General features: G+C 35.6%; 2 protein-coding genes and 1 long non-coding RNA gene across 9 annotated transcripts; 1 reads left to right on the top strand and 2 right to left on the bottom strand.

Moving 5' to 3' along the window:
* Positions 1–170: 170 nt before the first annotated feature.
* LOC147406358 (Pentatricopeptide repeat (PPR) superfamily protein) lies at positions 171–16,472 on the bottom strand. The gene is made up of 2 exons (XM_086434357.1): positions 14,113–16,472; positions 171–584 (listed from the first exon to the last, which is right to left on the bottom strand). The coding sequence occupies exon 1, from the start codon at positions 16,362–16,364 to the stop codon at positions 14,547–14,549; it is 1,818 nt and encodes a 605-aa protein (XP_086290483.1). The 5' UTR covers positions 16,365–16,472; the 3' UTR covers positions 171–584; positions 14,113–14,546.
* On the top strand, positions 4,379–6,743 carry LOC147406360 (small RNA degrading nuclease 5-like). Of its 7 annotated transcripts, none has more exons than XM_086432777.1 (4): positions 4,379–5,514; positions 5,612–5,719; positions 5,856–6,088; positions 6,447–6,743. In XM_086432777.1, exons 2-4 carry the CDS (start codon positions 5,624–5,626, stop codon positions 6,610–6,612), a joined length of 495 nt encoding a protein of 164 aa, XP_086288903.1. In that variant the 5' UTR covers positions 4,379–5,514; positions 5,612–5,623; the 3' UTR covers positions 6,613–6,743. The 7 variants fall into 7 exon arrangements, 6 of the variants coding, with proteins under 6 accessions (XP_086288903.1, XP_086288905.1, XP_086288902.1 ...); XM_086432779.1 differs by having other exon boundaries at positions 4,382–5,514; positions 5,697–5,719; XR_015175790.1 differs by having other exon boundaries at positions 4,391–5,545; positions 5,697–5,719; positions 5,793–6,088.
* LOC147406359 (uncharacterized) lies at positions 6,990–9,397 on the bottom strand. Its single transcript, XR_015175788.1, has 3 exons — positions 8,949–9,397; positions 7,637–7,935; positions 6,990–7,563 (listed from the first exon to the last, which is right to left on the bottom strand). It is a non-coding gene; the product is annotated as an uncharacterized LOC147406359 (long non-coding RNA).
* Positions 16,473–16,754: the final 282 nt, after the last annotated feature.

Here is a 16,754-nt window from a genome sequence, read left to right as displayed (position 1 = left end):
GTAACTCTAAACCTCGATCGAAAGCTTGGAACCTTTCTAAAGTAGACAACTAGACATACACCTTGGAAGATTCAAATCCTCAGGACACAGTCTTACCCTGAAATACCTGTTTTTTAATTTCTTTTTTTTACTTCATTCGTTCTCTTCTACAAAATGTGCCATTGAAACTATTATTTAATGTGAGAAACTATAAAAAAATCTTAGTATCGGTACGGTCAACTAGAAAATAGTTAGGTTTCAATGAAATCTAAACGTCAAATTAAAAGATCTATTCACTTCGCAGTCAGCAAATAAAATAAGACTTATGGGGAAAGGATATAGCTTAGGATATGATTCTAAGTGCTTGGAGCCATATACGAAAATAAGTGTAGATCCTCAAAAATGAAATATATACAACTGTCAGGTAGTTCTTGTGAGTTCTTTCCATTCAAAATGAACCTAGAATTGGAAGAACTGGTTAATATATGGGTTATGGTATGGGGGAGATTTCAATGTAATTAGGTTTCTCACAAAGAGAACGGTAAAAGAACAGTCGAAAGTATGAAAGTCAATGGATCATGTTGGCGAGAAATGACCTGACGGACCTAGGCCTGTCAATGGATAGCCGAAATCATTTTCGAATATTATCCGAAATTTTTGGATATCAAATTCGAATTCGGATGTATTTTTAATATTCGGATACGAATTCGGATATCGCTACATCCGATTCGTTAATATCCGATCCGAATGCTTCTCTTTTCCTTATATATATATATATGGGTGGGGTTCCGTAGACACATAAAGCTACAACGTTTTTGTCTTATATGGTTAAAAAGGTTCAAAATGGGCTGATTTTGTGAGGGTGATCTCTGTGGTGAGGGGATCATCCTTGCAAAAAATCATTCCATTCCAAAACTTCTAACCCCATCAAAAGTGATTTACAAAAATTGGACGGTCTAAAATTTTTGAACTTGTAAACATGGGGCTAGAAGTTTCATAATGGGCTGATTTTTGGCAAGGATGATGTCCTCAACATAGAGATCATCCTCACAAAAAATCAGCCCATTCCAAATATTTTTGCCCATATAAGACAAAATACGTTGTAGCTTTATAAGTAATTTTATGTGTATAAGGATCATAATCCTACATATATATATATATATATATAGGGTCAGGTTCAAAGGACAACCATTTCTACACACGTATAGACAACGTGTTTTGTCTTATATGGGCAAAAATGTTTGGAATGGACTGATTTTTTGTGAGGATGATCTCTGTGATGAGGAGATCATCCTTGCCAAAAATCAGCTCATTATGAAACTTCTAGACCGTCCAATTTTTGTTGAAAAATTATAGACCGTCCAATTTTTGTAAATCAATTTTGATGGGGTTACAAGTTTTGGAATGAGATGATTTTTTGCCAGGATGATCCCCTCATCACAGAGATCATTCTCACAAAAAATCAGTCCATTCCAAACATTTTTGCCCATATAAGACAAAACACGTTGTCTATATGTGTGTAGAAATGATTGTCCTTTGAACCTGACCCATATATATATATATGGGTCGGGTTCCTGCAACACACATATAGACAACGTGTTTGTCTTATATGGGCAAAAATGCTTGGAATGGGCTGATTTTTTGTGTGAATGATCTCTGTGATGAGAGGATCATCCTGGCAAAAAATCATCACATTCCAAAACTTGTAACCCCATCAAAATTGATTTACAAAAATTGGACGGTCTATAATTTTTCAACAAAAATTGGACGGTCTAGAAGTTTCATAATGAGCTGATTTTTGGCAAGGATGATCTCCTCACCACAGAGATCATCCTCACAAAAAATCAGCCCATTCCAAACATTTTTACCCATATAAGACAAAACATGTTGTCTATATGTGTGTTGAAATGGTTGTCGTTTGAACCTGACCCTATATATATATATATATATATATATATATATATAGGGTCCCGTTCGGCACCCTTAGTTTTACCACACACTTTTAACAAACGTGTTTTGTCTTACATGGGTTAGAAGTTTCGGAATGAGCTGATTTTTGGTGAGGATGATCTCTATGGTGAAGAGATCATCCTCACCAAAAATCAGCTCATTCCAAAACTTCTAACCCATCAAAATTGATTTACAAAAAATGGACGGTCCACGATTTTTCAACGTGTAAACATGGGGCTAAACATTTCGGAATGGGCTGATTTTTGGGGAGGATGATCTTCTAATCATAGAGATCATCCTCACCAAAAATCAGCTCATTCCAAAACTTCTAACCCATGTAGGACAAAAAACGTTTGTTAAAGTGTGGTAAAACTTAGGGTGCTGAACATTTCCCATATATATATATAGGGTCAGGTTCAAAGGACAACCATTTCAACACACATATAGACAACGTGTTTTGTCTTATATGGGCAAAAATGTTTGGAATGGACTGATTTTTCGTGAGAATGATCTCTGTGATGAGGAGATCATCCTTGCCAAAAATCAGCTCATTATGAAACTTCTAGACCGTCCAATTTTTGTTGAAAAATTATAGACCGTCCAATTTTTGTAAATCAATTTTGATGAGGTTACAAGTTTTGGAATGGGATGATTTTTTGCCAGGATGATCCCCTCATCACAGATATCATCCTCACAAAAAATCAGTCCATTCCAAACATTTTTTCCCATATAAGACAAAACACGTTGTCTATATGTGTGTTGAAATGGTTGTCCTTTGAACCTGACCCATATATATATATATATATAGCACCCTAAGTTTTACTCTTTAACAAACGTTTTTTGTCCTACATGGGTTAGAAGTTTTGGAATGGGCTGATTTTTGGTGAGGATGATCTCTATAATTAGAAGATCATCCTCCCCCAAAATCAGTCCATTCCAAAATGTTTAGCCTTATATTTACACGTTGAAAAATCGTGGACCGTCCATTTTTTGTAAATCAATTTTGATGGGGTTAGAAGTTTTGGAATGAGCTGATTTTTGGTGAGGATGATCTCCTCACCATAGAGATCATCCTCACCAAATATCAGCTCATTCCGAAACTTCTAACCCATGTAAGACAAAACGCATTTGTTAAAATGTGTGGTAAAACTTAGGGTGCCGAACGGGACCCATATATATATATATATATATATATATATGGGGAGCGGTTCGGCAGCCCTAAAGTTTGCCAAGTTTGATGTCAAACATTTTTTGTAAATTACTTTTGATGGGGTTAGAAGTTTTGGAATAGACTGATTTTTTGTAAGGATGATCTCGACGGTGAAGAGATCATCCTCACAAAAAATCAGCTCATTTTGAAACTTCTAAACCTAATTTACAAGTTGAAGAATCGTGGACCGTCCAATTTTTGTAACTCACTTTTGATGGGGTTGGAAGTTTTGGAATAGGCTGATTTTTGGTGAGGATGATCTCCTCATCATTGAGATCATTCTCACAAAAAATCAGCTCATTTCAAAGCTTCTAACCCATATTTTGAAAAATGTTTGGCACCAAACTTGTCAAACTTTAGGGCTGCTGAACCGTCCCCATATATATATATATATATATATATATATATATATAAAGGGAAATGTTCAGCACCCTAAGTTTTACCACACACTTTAACAAACGTTTTTTGTCTTACATGGGTTAGAAGTTTTGGAATGGGCTGATTTTTGGTGAGGATGATCTCTATGATTAGAAGATCATCCTCCCCAAAAATCAGCCCATTCCGAAATATTTAGCCCCATGTTTACACGTTGAAAAATCGTGGACCGTCCATTTTTTGTAAATCATTTTTGATGGGGTTAGAAGTTTTGGAATGAGCTGATTTTTGGTGAGGATGATCTCCTCATCATAGAGATCATCCTCACCAAAAATCAGCCCATTCCAAAACTTCTAACCCATGTAAGACAAAACACGTTTGTTAAAGTGTGTGGTAAAGCTTAGGGTGCTAAACGGGACCCATATATAAATAAGGTCACGCTCTTTGGCTAACTTTTTGGCAAACAGACACGATTTGATCTCACACGTTATAAAATTAAATGTATATTTGCAACGCCGTCCCTCAATTACGCCCTATTTTGTGTTTCCTCCATCTCCTCTTTAAACAAAAGAGAACAGAACTGATATGTTCTCTTTCTCTTCGAACTGTCTTCTCTCTTCGAACTCGCTCATTTTCTCTCGCTTGATCTCGCTCTAACTCGCTCGCTCTCGCTCTAACTCGCTCATTCTCTCTCGCTCGCTCTCTCTCTCTCTCACTCTCTTACTCACTCACGTTGAAACCCTCGCACTGAAATCCTCTCTCTCGCTCTTTCATTCTCTCTCGCACGAACACGAACATGAACGGGACCCTATTCCTCCCTGCAACCTGTAACTCCATCTCATGAACACGAACGGCTGCAAATCTCTCGCCCTATTTGATAGAACTATATGTTTTTTTTTCAATTTTTTATTTTTTTTGGAAATTTCTCAGATTGGCAAAACTGTCTAAACTACCATTGACATTTAATAATGGCTTTCGCTTTGGCATTGATCAACTTATGTCCAAAATACCTTAAGGTTTAAGATCTAATTTTCCATTCACTTTTGCCTCATTTTGTGGAGCATACTTGCAAGTCCTATTAGTGTTATATGTTACAAATGCGATATTATGAACTGGGAATTGGGACTGTGAGGGTAGTTTCATTTGAAAATTGTATCATGATTCTTCATTCATGAAAAAACATTATAGGTTCAGCTACGTTTTATGTGACCTTATGTAGTCGCAGTTACTGGAGGAACCTTTGGTTCTCACTTCGAAGTTTCGCTGTTTCATTTATTTCCCTATGGGAACCAATGGGTTTCTTTTTGTTATTAATTTTGCATAACTGTAAATTTTGTACTTGTCACAAAAAATTGATAACAATTTGAATATTTATGCTTATATAGGTGATAACAATTTGTTTTAATACAAATTGTAGTCGTAACACTATGGGGTCTCCATCATTCATGTGGGACACATGGAAATCTGAGTGTTCATCTATGGGTGCTCGACTATGACATATACCAAAATATCCCAACTGGTTGATTTTGGAGTAGAAGTTCTAGGTGGCCCATTGAGTGTTCATCATTGTTTTTATTTATATTTTTGAATCATCATAAATAAATGAAAACAAACAAAGTTTTATTCAACACGCTAAACTGACTCTTCGAAGTAATTTTTTCTTCTACATTGTTTTTTTTTTACACAGGCCAAAATTTTACAATGTGTTTTGAACTATCAGAAAATAGTTGACACCACTTTGTATTATGGTGGCAATATATGTTTTCTGTTGTTTCTCAACCGGCATATACTGTAGAGTTATTGAACAATGTATTACTAACATGCTACAACTATTGAACAATGTATTACTAACATGCTACCGTATACATTCTCTTCTCTGTTTTTAATTGTTTTAACAGGCTCATTTGTGATCCGTATAAAGGCTTGATGAGCATGGAAATCTGAGTGTTCGGGTCGTGCACTTATATCCCATATGGGAAGCAGTAGGGATTGATCAATGGGTATTACAGCGGCTGTCCTTATGAACTCGTTGTATAGTGTTGCTTCTCTAATATGCAGCTTCAAAATTTTTTTCTACTTCCTTTTTTGTGTAATAAGTTGGTTCAAGACATGTTGGACTTCATCATTATAAATAGTTTTGTTGATGTGCATGTTTTGGTCACTGTGTCTTCGGACGATGAAGCTTTTTCAAAGGCCAGAAAAGAGGTTGGCATTTAACTTGCCGTTTACTTGATAAATTTAATTTCTGTTGTCTGATAGCTGTCAGTTGTGGGTGTAGGTAAAAAATGAGAAGGTACACTTCTTTTGGACCCAATTCTCAGAATTGAATTTGTATTACAAGAGACAAGCAGAGGACATAGAGAAGTTGAATGGGAAGGTTGCGGAGATGATTTCATTGCTTACATGTCATAAGAAATCTACAGGAAAGAAAGGCATTCGATATAGTATGACTTCTGAATTAAAGGGTATCTTAACTTGCATGGATGCTAGGATCCAAAGCCTCTACTCTGACTTACCGAATAATGCTGTGTTTATTGTTTGTATCGGCCATGGAGACACAGCAATTGTCCAAAGGTGTGTGCTTTTTTACTCGTTATTAATAAAACAATATTGATAATCTAATAACTAGTTTGAATTGAAATGCTTGAATGGTGAATACAAGGTATTAATGAAAGATAAATAAATGCACCTTCTAGCTGCATTGGATTTACTAACGGATTTACATAACCAGTAAGACCAAAAAAAATACAAGTAATATATTGTAAAAGAAAGATAAGATGTGACGAAATGATGATATTGACTTCTTGCCTTAGTCTAGCTCACTCCCCAAGAGAAACATATTTGAATTACATTGCCTTTAAACCATTATCAATTACTTGTATAACTTTCATTCTTGTTTAAATGATTTGTGTTGTCTCATGTATTTGTGCAGATTAAGGAAGATGCTCACAGAACAGAAGGAGACCACGATGTGCCGCGAGAAACTTATGAAGCCAGACTGCAAATCGAATGTTCCATTGAACTTGCACTGTTACGGAAGATCTACAAATGGGTCGGACATAAATGCTCAAAATTTGACACAAAAAAATTATTTGTAACAATAGTACACACTCCAAATGTTTAGAAAGTTAAAAAATTTAGATGCCTTAAATCCATCCCAAATCTCACTATTTGTAGACTTGGATGCACCATTTTGTGGATGTAAGCAAACTTTGTATTTTGTGTCGTATATCCTTTCCTTTCCTTTCAATCCAATTAACAATTATCAAGATGCAATGATTACAATGAAGAGTCATATCCTCCTTGGTGTCCTACATGATCGAACCATAATCATGTCCAAAGGACACCCACATTTATCTACCTTATGCACCCATGAGAAATGCAGAGTGCATCACATCAGCGTTCAAGTGCAGAATACACACGAGTGACTCAAACACGGCAACTTAGTCCCTGTAAAGTAAAATAGCAAAATTCCAACAAAACATTGCCGCATGGCAAGTTATATATTTTCATAGAAACTTTCATACTGGAGGAAATATGACAATCATGATTTGGCAACCATATCATGACCATTCTTCCACACAACAGGACTTGTAAATTCTCTCTACACAGATTGACAAAATATAAAATCAAAACACCCAAGGTGATGTAATGTATAAATACCCAGCATATCAGTAAAATACAATCCCCCTGAATCTCTCTATAAATCTCTCATTTTCACTCATAAGCTTTCTCCCAATCATCTGCCACTTTAGACAATTCTGCTTCACTAGTGTTGCATCCAGTCCGACTCGTAAAATTTGAACTACAAGCTTTCGATTCTAACTCTGCAGTAGGAGTAGGTTCCATGCGAGTTAAGATACCCTTTAATGCAGAAGTCATACTGTATCGAATGCCTTTCTTTCCTGTAGACTTCTTATGACATGTAAGCAATGAAATCATCTCCGCAACCTTCCCATTCAACTTCTCTATGTCCTCTGTTGTCTCTTGTAATACAAATTCAATTCTGAGAATTGGGTCCAAAAGAAGTGTACCTTCTCATTTTTTACCTACACCCACAACTGATAGCAATCAGACAACAGAAATTAAATTTATCAAGTAAACGGCAAGTTAAATGCCAACCTCTTTTCTGGCCTTTGAAAGAGCTTCATCGTCTGAAGACACAGTGACCAAAACATGCACATCAACAAAACTATTTATAATGATGAAGTCCAACATGTCTTGAACCAACTTATTACACAAAAAAGGAAGTAGAAAAAAATTTTGAAGCTGCATATTAGAGAAGCAACACGAGTTCATAAGGACAGCTGATGTAATACCCATTGATCAATCCCTATTGCTTCCCATATGGGATATAAGTGCAAGACCCGAACACTCAGATTTCCATGCTCATCAAGCCTTTATACGGATCACAAATGAGCCTGTTAAAACAATTAAAAACAGAGAAGAGAATGTATACGATAGCATGTTAGTAATACATTGTTCAATAGCTGTAGCATGTTAGTAATACATTGTTCAATAGCTCTACAGTATATGCCGGTTGAGAAACAACAGAAAACATATATTGCCACCATAATACAAAGTGGTGTCAACTATTTTCTGATAGTTCAAAACACATTGTAAAATTTTGGCCTGTGTAAAAAAAAAACAATGTAGAAGAAAAAATTACTTCGAAGAGTCAGTTTAGCGTGTTGAATAAAACTTTGTTTGTTTTCATTTATTCATGATGATTCAAAAATATAAATAAAAACAATGATGAACACTCAATGGGCCACCTAGAACTTCTACTCCAAAATCAACCAGTTGGGATATTTTGGTATATGTCATAGTCGAGCACCCATAGATGAACACTCAGATTTCCATGTGTCCCACATGAATGATGGAGACCCCATACTGTTACGACTACAATTTGTATTAAAACAAATTGTTATCACCTATGTAAGCATAAATATTCAAATTGTTATCAATTTTTTGTGACAAGTACAAAATTTACAGTGCTGCAAAATTAATAACAAAAAGAAACCCATTGGTTCCCATAGGGAAATAAATGAAACAGCGAAACTCCAAAGTGAGAACCAAAGGTTCCTCCAGTAACTGCGACTACATAAGGTCACATAAAACGTAGCTGAACCTATAATGTTTTTCATGAATGAAGAATCATGATACAACTTTCAAATGAAACTACCCTCAAAATCCCAATTCCCAATTCATAATATCGCATTTGTAACATATAACACTAATAGGACTTGCAAGTATGCTCCACAAACTGAGGCAAAAGTGAATGGAAAATTAGATCTTAAACCTTAAGGTATTTTGGACATAAGTTGATCGATGCCAAAGCAAAAGCCATTATGAAATGTCAATGGTAGTTTAGACAGTTTTGCCAATCTAAGAAATTTCCAAAAAAAAAAAAAAAATTGAAAAAAAAACTTACAGTTCTATCAAATAGGGCGAGAGATTTGCAGTCGTTCGTGTTCGTGTTCGTGCGAGAGAGAATGAAAGAGCGAGAGAGAGGATTTCAGTGCAAGGGTTTCAGCGTGAGTGAGTGAGAGAGTGAGAGAGAGAGAGAGAGAGAGAGCGAGCGAGAGAGAATGATCGAGTTAGAGCGAGAGCTAGTGAGAAGAGAGTGCGAGCGAGAGAGAATGAGCGAGTTCGAAGACAGAAGACAGAGTTCGAAGAGAAAGAGAACAGATCAGTTCTGTTCTCTCTGGTTTAAAGAGGAGAGGGAGGAAACACAAAATAGGACGTAATTGAGGGACGGCACTGCAAATATACGTTTAATTTTATAACGTGTGAGATCAAATCGTGTCCGTTCGATGTCGTTAGATCCAACGCTGTAAAAGAGTTTGCCAATCCGTTTGCCAAAAAGTTAGCCACCGAACGGGACCCATATATATATATATATATATATATATATATATATATATATATATATATATATATAGGGTCCTGTTCGGCACCCTAAGTTTTACCACACACTTTAACAAACGCATTTTGTCCTACATGGGTTAGAAGTTTCGGAATGGGCTGATTTTTGGTGAGGATGATCTCTATGGTGAGGAGATCATCCTCACCAAAAATCAGCTCATTCCAAAATTTCTAACCCCATCAAAAATGATTTACAAAAAATGGACGGTCCACGATTTTTCAACTTGTAAACATGGGGCTAAACATTTCGGAATAGGCTGATTTTTGGGGAGGATGATCTTCTAATCATAGAGATCATCCTCACCAAAAATCAGCCCATTCCAAAACTTCTAACCCATGTAGGACAAAAAACGTTTGTTAAAGTGTGTGGTAAAACTTAGGGTGCTGAACATTTCCCATATATATATATGGGTCCCGTTCAGCGCCCTAACGTTTAACAAACATTTTAACAAACGTATTGGGATCGTCCGATATAACGCAAATGGACGATTGAGATTGAAAATAACAGCCGATCTGCGTTTACTTATAAACTATGCATCTATTCACAGCGTCATCTCTCCATTTATTTTTATTTAGTGTCACATCCCTCTTCCCTTAAAACAGAAACGAATAACAGAGAGTAGAACTCTCTCTCTCTATCGTTTCTCTCGCTGAAACCCTCCCTTGCTCTCTCTCTATCGTCTCTCTCTCTCTCTCTCTCTCTCTCTCTCTCTCTCTCTCTCTCTATGCCTCCCTTAATCATGGTGGTTCAAGTAAGCGCATGGCGATGTACGTGCTTAAAAGGAATTTTTTTTTTAAAGATTTTCATTTAAATTGGAAGCTTGAGAAATTGTAGTTTTCGGATTGGGTTATTTTATGTTTAGTGATTTAATTTTTTCTTCCGATGATTTTTTTTTTTTTTTTTTTTGGGTATGAGGTAGCTCTTCTGAACCTCCTCTTTCTCTTTTAATACCAAAAAAAAAAAAAAAAAGACTCTTACTGTTTATTATGTTTTCATTATCAGGTTAGTAACAATTACAGACCAAATAAATCAATTTGCACATCAATCTCACACTGAAAAACAACAAAACCAAGTAAGGAAAACTAAGAACTGCAAAAACTAGATTGTTGGGGAAGAACACATTTTAAAGTTTAAACCCCTTCCATTAAATATCAAAAACTAAATATCCATCTATATTACATGGAAAAAAAATAGACACTCCATTAAAAAAAAAAACTGAGAATTACCAAAAGTAGATTGAGTAAGAATGTTGATCTCATGTTGAGCAGAACCATGAGAGATCCTGACCTTAATTGTGGGTCCTGAAGCTCCAACTCCATCATCTCTCTTCTAAACCCGTTCGTGTTCGTGAGATAGAGTCGCAGAGAGAGAATGAGAGAGAGAGCGAGGAGAATGAGAGAGTGAGAGAGTGAGAGAGTGAGAGAGACGATAGAGAGAGAGCGATGAAGGGTTTCAGCGAGAGAGATGATAGAGAGAGAGTAAACTCTCTCTCTGTTATTCGTTTCTGTTTTAAGGGAAGAGGGATGTGACACTAAATAAAAATAAATGGAGGGATGACGCTGTGAATAGATGCATAGTTTATAAGTAAACGCAGATCGACTGTTATTTTCAATCTCGATCATCCATTTGCGTTATATCGGACGGTACCTATATGTTTGTTAAAATGTTTGTTAAACCTTAGCGCGCCGAACGGGACCCTGTATATATATAGGGAAATGTTCAACACCCTAAGTTTTACCACACACTTTAACAAACGTTTTTTGTCCTACATGGGTTAGAAGTTTTGGAATGGGCTAATTTTTGGTGAGGATGATCTCTATGATTAGAAGATCATCCTCCCCAAAAATCAGCCCATTCCGAAATGTTTAGCCCCATGTTTACAAGTTGAAAAATCGTGGACCGTCCATTTTTTGTAAATCATTTTTGATGGGGTTAGAAGTTTTGGAATGAGCTGATTTTTGGTGAGGATGATCTCCTCACCATAGAGATCATCCTCACCAAAAATCAGCCCATTCCGAAACTTCTAACCCATGTAGGACAAAACGCGTTTGTTAAAGTGTGTGGTAAAACTTAGGGTGCCAAACGGGACCCATATATATATATATATATATATATATATATATATTCAAGGGCCATATGAGAAAACATATGAAAAAACTTTCATTTTTCAAAATAAGAGTTAGAGGTTTTGGATTGAGCTGATTTTTTGCAAAGATGGTCACTATGATGAAAAGATCATCCTCACAAAAAATCAGCTCAATCAGAAACTTCTAAATCCATCAAAAGTGATTTACAAATTAGTGATAAAAATTGGTAAAAAATCGACGGTCCACATTCTAAATCACTTTTAATGGGATTAGAAGTTTCAAATTGGGCTGATTTTTTTTTTTTTTTTGGATGATCTTCCCATCATAGAGATCATCCTCACAAAAAATCAGCTCAATCCAAAATTTCTAACCCATATTTTAAAATTTTATTAAAAACGAAAGTTTTTACATATGTTTTCTCATATGACCCTTGAACCTGACCCTATATATATATATATATATATATATATATATATATATATATATATATATATATATATATATGGGTCCCGTTCGGCACCCTAAGTTTTACCACACACTTTAACAAACGCGTTTTGTCTTACATGGGTTAGAAGTTTCGGAATGAGCTGATTTTTGGTGAGGATGATCTCTATGGTGAGGAGATCATCCTCACCAAAAATCAGCTCATTCCAAAACTTCTAACCCCATCAAAATTGATTTACAAAAAATGGACGGTTCACGATTTTTCAACGTGTAAACATGGGGCTAAACATTTCGGAATGGGCTGATTTTTGGGGAGGATGATCTTCTAATCATAGAGATCATCCTCACCAAAAATCAGCTCATTCCAAAACTTCTAACCCATGTAGGACAAAAAACATTTGTTAAAGTGTGTGGTAAAACTTAGGGTGCTGAACATTTCCCTATATATATATATGGGAAATGTTCAGCACCCTAAGTTTTACCACACACTTTAACAAACGTTTTTTGTCCTACATGGGTTAGAAGTTTTGGAATGAGTTGATTTTTGGTGAGGATGATCTCTATGATTAGAAGATCATCCTCCCCTAGAAGATCATCCTCCCTAAAAATCAGCCCATTCCGAAATGTTTAGCCCCATGTTTACACGTTGAAAAATCGTGGACCGTCCATTTTTTGTAAATCAATTTTGATGGGGTTAGAAGTTTTGGAATGAGCTGATTTTTGGTGAGGATGATCTCCTCACCATATAGATCATCCTCACCAAAAATCAGCTCATTCCGAAACTTCTAACCCATGTAAGACAAAACGCGTTTGTTAAAGTGTGTGGTAAAACTAAGGGTGGCGAACGGGACCCTATATATATATATATATAAACATTAATTAAGACAAGACATATCTGTTTTTTTTTATTTATATATATATATATATATATAAAAGACAATTTCTCTCTCTTTATAATAAAGACTAGGGAACTCTCTCTCTCTTTCTTTTTAATAAAGACAAGACAATTCATTTGCACACTCTCTCTCTCTTTAATAAAGACAAGACCTTTCTCTTTTTTTCTCTCTCTCTATGTAAAACGAGACATATCTCTCTTCTTACTCTCTCTCTCTTCTTTATTACTCTATCTTTCAAAGTTAGAAGTTCTAACTTAGAACTTAGAGAAGCTCTGTCGAAGTCGAAAATCCTCTCTCCATCGTTCTTCTTCAACGATCTCAAACAGCGGCTCAACTCTTCCTCTTCATTGCGGCATTGTCTCACGACCTCAACCCCTAGCTGTCACGATCTCAACCCCTTTACAAAAAGGATTAGTCTGTTATAAATAAGATTTGGTGTGCAAACAAAGGGAGGTTCGAAGTAAAAAGGAGATCGAAAGAGAGGGTTTAAGCCCAGGTTTTTAGTAATGTTTTTATTAAATTTACATCAGGGTTTAATCAGAAAGGTAAGTAAGCCCATTGTTTTCCTAATTTTAGATTTTTAGTAAAATTATTTATATATATATATATTTTGATTTAATTGAATCTGGGTTCTTTTAACAACATAGTAATCTTGACGAAAATAGGGGTTTTGAAATATTGGAATGGTGATTTTGATTTATTGTTTGAGTGTATCTAAACTTTGCTCTGCAAGTGTTTGTGAAAATACTTCAAAGAGATAAAAATAAATGAAAAGATCATAAATTTTCTTTCTAATAAAGTTTGAATCGGTGTTTTTAAATGTGGTAGAAATGCTAAGCCTAAAAGTGATTGTTAAGTGGTTTAAGTTGCTGGTAAAAGTAGTCTCACTTCATATATAAAGAGATTAAAAATCTCCCAAAATTTATGACGGATTTTTGAAAACCTTATATATGGTTCTTCCAGTACTCTCTCTTGAGTTTACTTTCTGTTGATAATTTTCGAATAGTAAATAATTTTCAAATAAGTTTCAGATAATTTTTTAATAGTAAAAAAGTTTCGGATAGTTTTCAAGTTTCAAGTTTCGAATAATTTTCAAATCAGATAATATCGGATATCCGATAAGTTATTCGGATACGAATTCGAATATTAGTTAATGATATCTAATCGGATTCGGATTCAGATTCGGATTCGGATATACCACTATCCGATCGGATACGTATCCGTTGACAGCCCTAGATGGACCTATTATAAGTAGCAAAGTAAGAAAAACAACCAGTATAAGCCAATGTTCTCTATGCTTGACTGCTACTCAGCTAGTTGAGGGGATTTCTTCTATGACTAAGTCAAGATGCTGATGGGTTGATATACTTATAATTTTGACACATAGAGGTCAAGACCCTAAAGATACAAATTAAAGGATCTAAAGGGGCAAGAAGAATATCCAAAAGAACACAGATTGATATTGTCAGAACATACATAAACACACTTGCAATAAAATAAAAGAAGACATAGCTTGAGACAGAATTGAATGGAGGAACATATTCATTCACCAACCAAATTTTTTGATGAAAAAAGTAAAAAAATATGGACATTTACCTTCTCCCAATGCTGTTAAATCAAGATATTGTTCATATTACTGTTGAAAAGTATTCCCAATAAATAGTTTTTTATTGGCCTTAACCCATTTCTAGGTCAAATGACAATACAACAATGTCCGGTACATACCCTACCTGCTTCAATTGTAAGATCATTTGATCTAGCATCAAATGTATGTCCTCGGTTTGAAAATGTGACACATCCCCGGCAACGAATTCATGAATAGCACCTCCGACCTCTATCAAGCTACAGCCAGAATTTTTCTCCACTCCTTTCCCTTTCATTAGCTTCCTTACACGTGCCGCATCGTCCCACTTTTGACATAAAGAGTATAAGTTAGCTAGAAGTACGTATCTACCACTAAGATGGGGTTGTAGCTCAATAAGATGTTTTCCTATTCTTTCTCCTAACTTAAAATCCTTGTGGATCATACATGCACCAAAAAGAGCACCCCATACACCAGGACTTGGCTCCATCGTCATATTTTCAATCAAATTTAGGGCTTCGACCAAATGACCCGCACGGCCTAGGAGGTCAACCATACAACCATAGTGATTCACATTAGCTTCGATACCATAAACTCGGCTCATGGAACCGAAGTACCTACGCCCCTCATCTACTAAACCTCCATGACAACATGCACAAAGAATACCAATAAAGGTGACTTTGTTGGGTCTAACGCCATTCATTATCATACGAGAGAAGAGATTCAAAGCACTCAAGGCATGCCCATGCATGGCCAAACCATTGATCATTGCGGTCCAAGGGTAGACATCCTTATTTGGTAACTTTTGAAACACCAAGAATGCCTTATCTATACACCCACACTTTGCATACATGTCTATCAAGGTTGTCCCAAGGATCGAATTCACAACTAACTTCTTCTTATCAATGTAAGCATGGACCCATCTCCCTTGATCCAATGCCCCCAATTGTGCACAAGCAGTCAAGATACTCGACAATGTAGCTTGATTTGGCTCAACATGCTCTAGAAGCATACCTTGAAAGACATGTAATGCTTCCTTAAATCTACTACATTGCACATAACCGGCTATTAAAGCACTCCAACAAATTACATTTCTAATAGGCATTTCTTTGAACAACTTACAAGCATCGTCACAATAGCCACACTTACCATAAAAATCAACAAGAGCACCACCCACATAAACATCCCACTTCACTCTCCCAGATTCTACATAAAATCCATGAAGCCATCTCCCAAACCATATGTCGCCAATCATCCCGACCGCCGAGAGAACACTAACAATGGTGACTTCATCAACCTCTACACCCAACAATCTCATCTTAACAAAACAATCCAACCCTTTCTTTGCTTGATTATTCTTAACAAACCCATTGATCATAGCAGTCCAAGAAATACAGTCTCTCTCAGAAATTTCATCAAAAATTTGGCACGCAAAGTCCAAGTTCCCACCACTAGAGTAAGAACTCACCAACGAATTCTGCAAAAATAAATCAGATTGCAACCCAAACTTGAAAGATTGAGCATGAATCTGATTTGGGTTTTGATTTGAAAAGGATTTGAGGAGCAAAGGGTATGTGTTTCGATCTGGAATTACGTTTTGTTGGCGCATTTTGGAGAAGAAAACGAATGACATCTCTGGTTGGGAACTTGTTGAGAACCCTTTGATCAAATAATTCCATGTAGAGGTATTGGGTGTTGGTTTGATTCGATCGAAGAGGAACAAAGCGTATGAGTGATCTTCTGTAGAGGTGAAATGGAGGAGGAGTTTGGTTAATAATAAGGTGTGTTGTGGGTGTGAGAGTTGGAAGGCTCTTGTGATGAAAATGGCGTGAATTTGCTTCAGATGGTCTATGGTTCTGCATCTTTTGTGTAAGGTGGTGGTGAATTTGCTGTTACATGTTGTTTTAAGCATTTATTGGGTTTCGAGGCATTCTCCTTAAAAAAAAAAAAAAAATCTCTAATTTTTTACCTTCTAAGTTTAGATTTGAAGCTTTTGTTAGATTCTGCACTTGTTTCAAGCACAAGTTTTTTCGTATCCACTCAACAGTTGCCTTTTATGCTACTAATTCAAGTTTTTGAAAAGAAAACTACTATTGGCACCCCAATTTTTTTACTTATTACACATCAATCACTTATATACATTTCATATATTAAATGATAAAATAACTCCAAAAATTTTAAAAATAAAAATAATCTATGATTTAAAAAAAAAAAATCATTGATGAACAATTAATTGTGATTTTGTGAAAAATCAAAGATTTTTCAAACTTTTTTAAAAAATCGTCATTTAATTTACAACAAT

Source organism: Akebia trifoliata, chromosome 3, assembly GCF_017979445.1.
Source record: "Akebia trifoliata isolate Shusen 1 chromosome 3, ASM1797944v1, whole genome shotgun sequence".
Lineage (NCBI taxonomy): Eukaryota > Viridiplantae > Streptophyta > Magnoliopsida > Ranunculales > Lardizabalaceae > Akebia > Akebia trifoliata.
The sequence above is the reverse complement of the archived record's forward strand: the minus strand, read 5'-3'. Positions and strand labels throughout refer to the sequence as shown.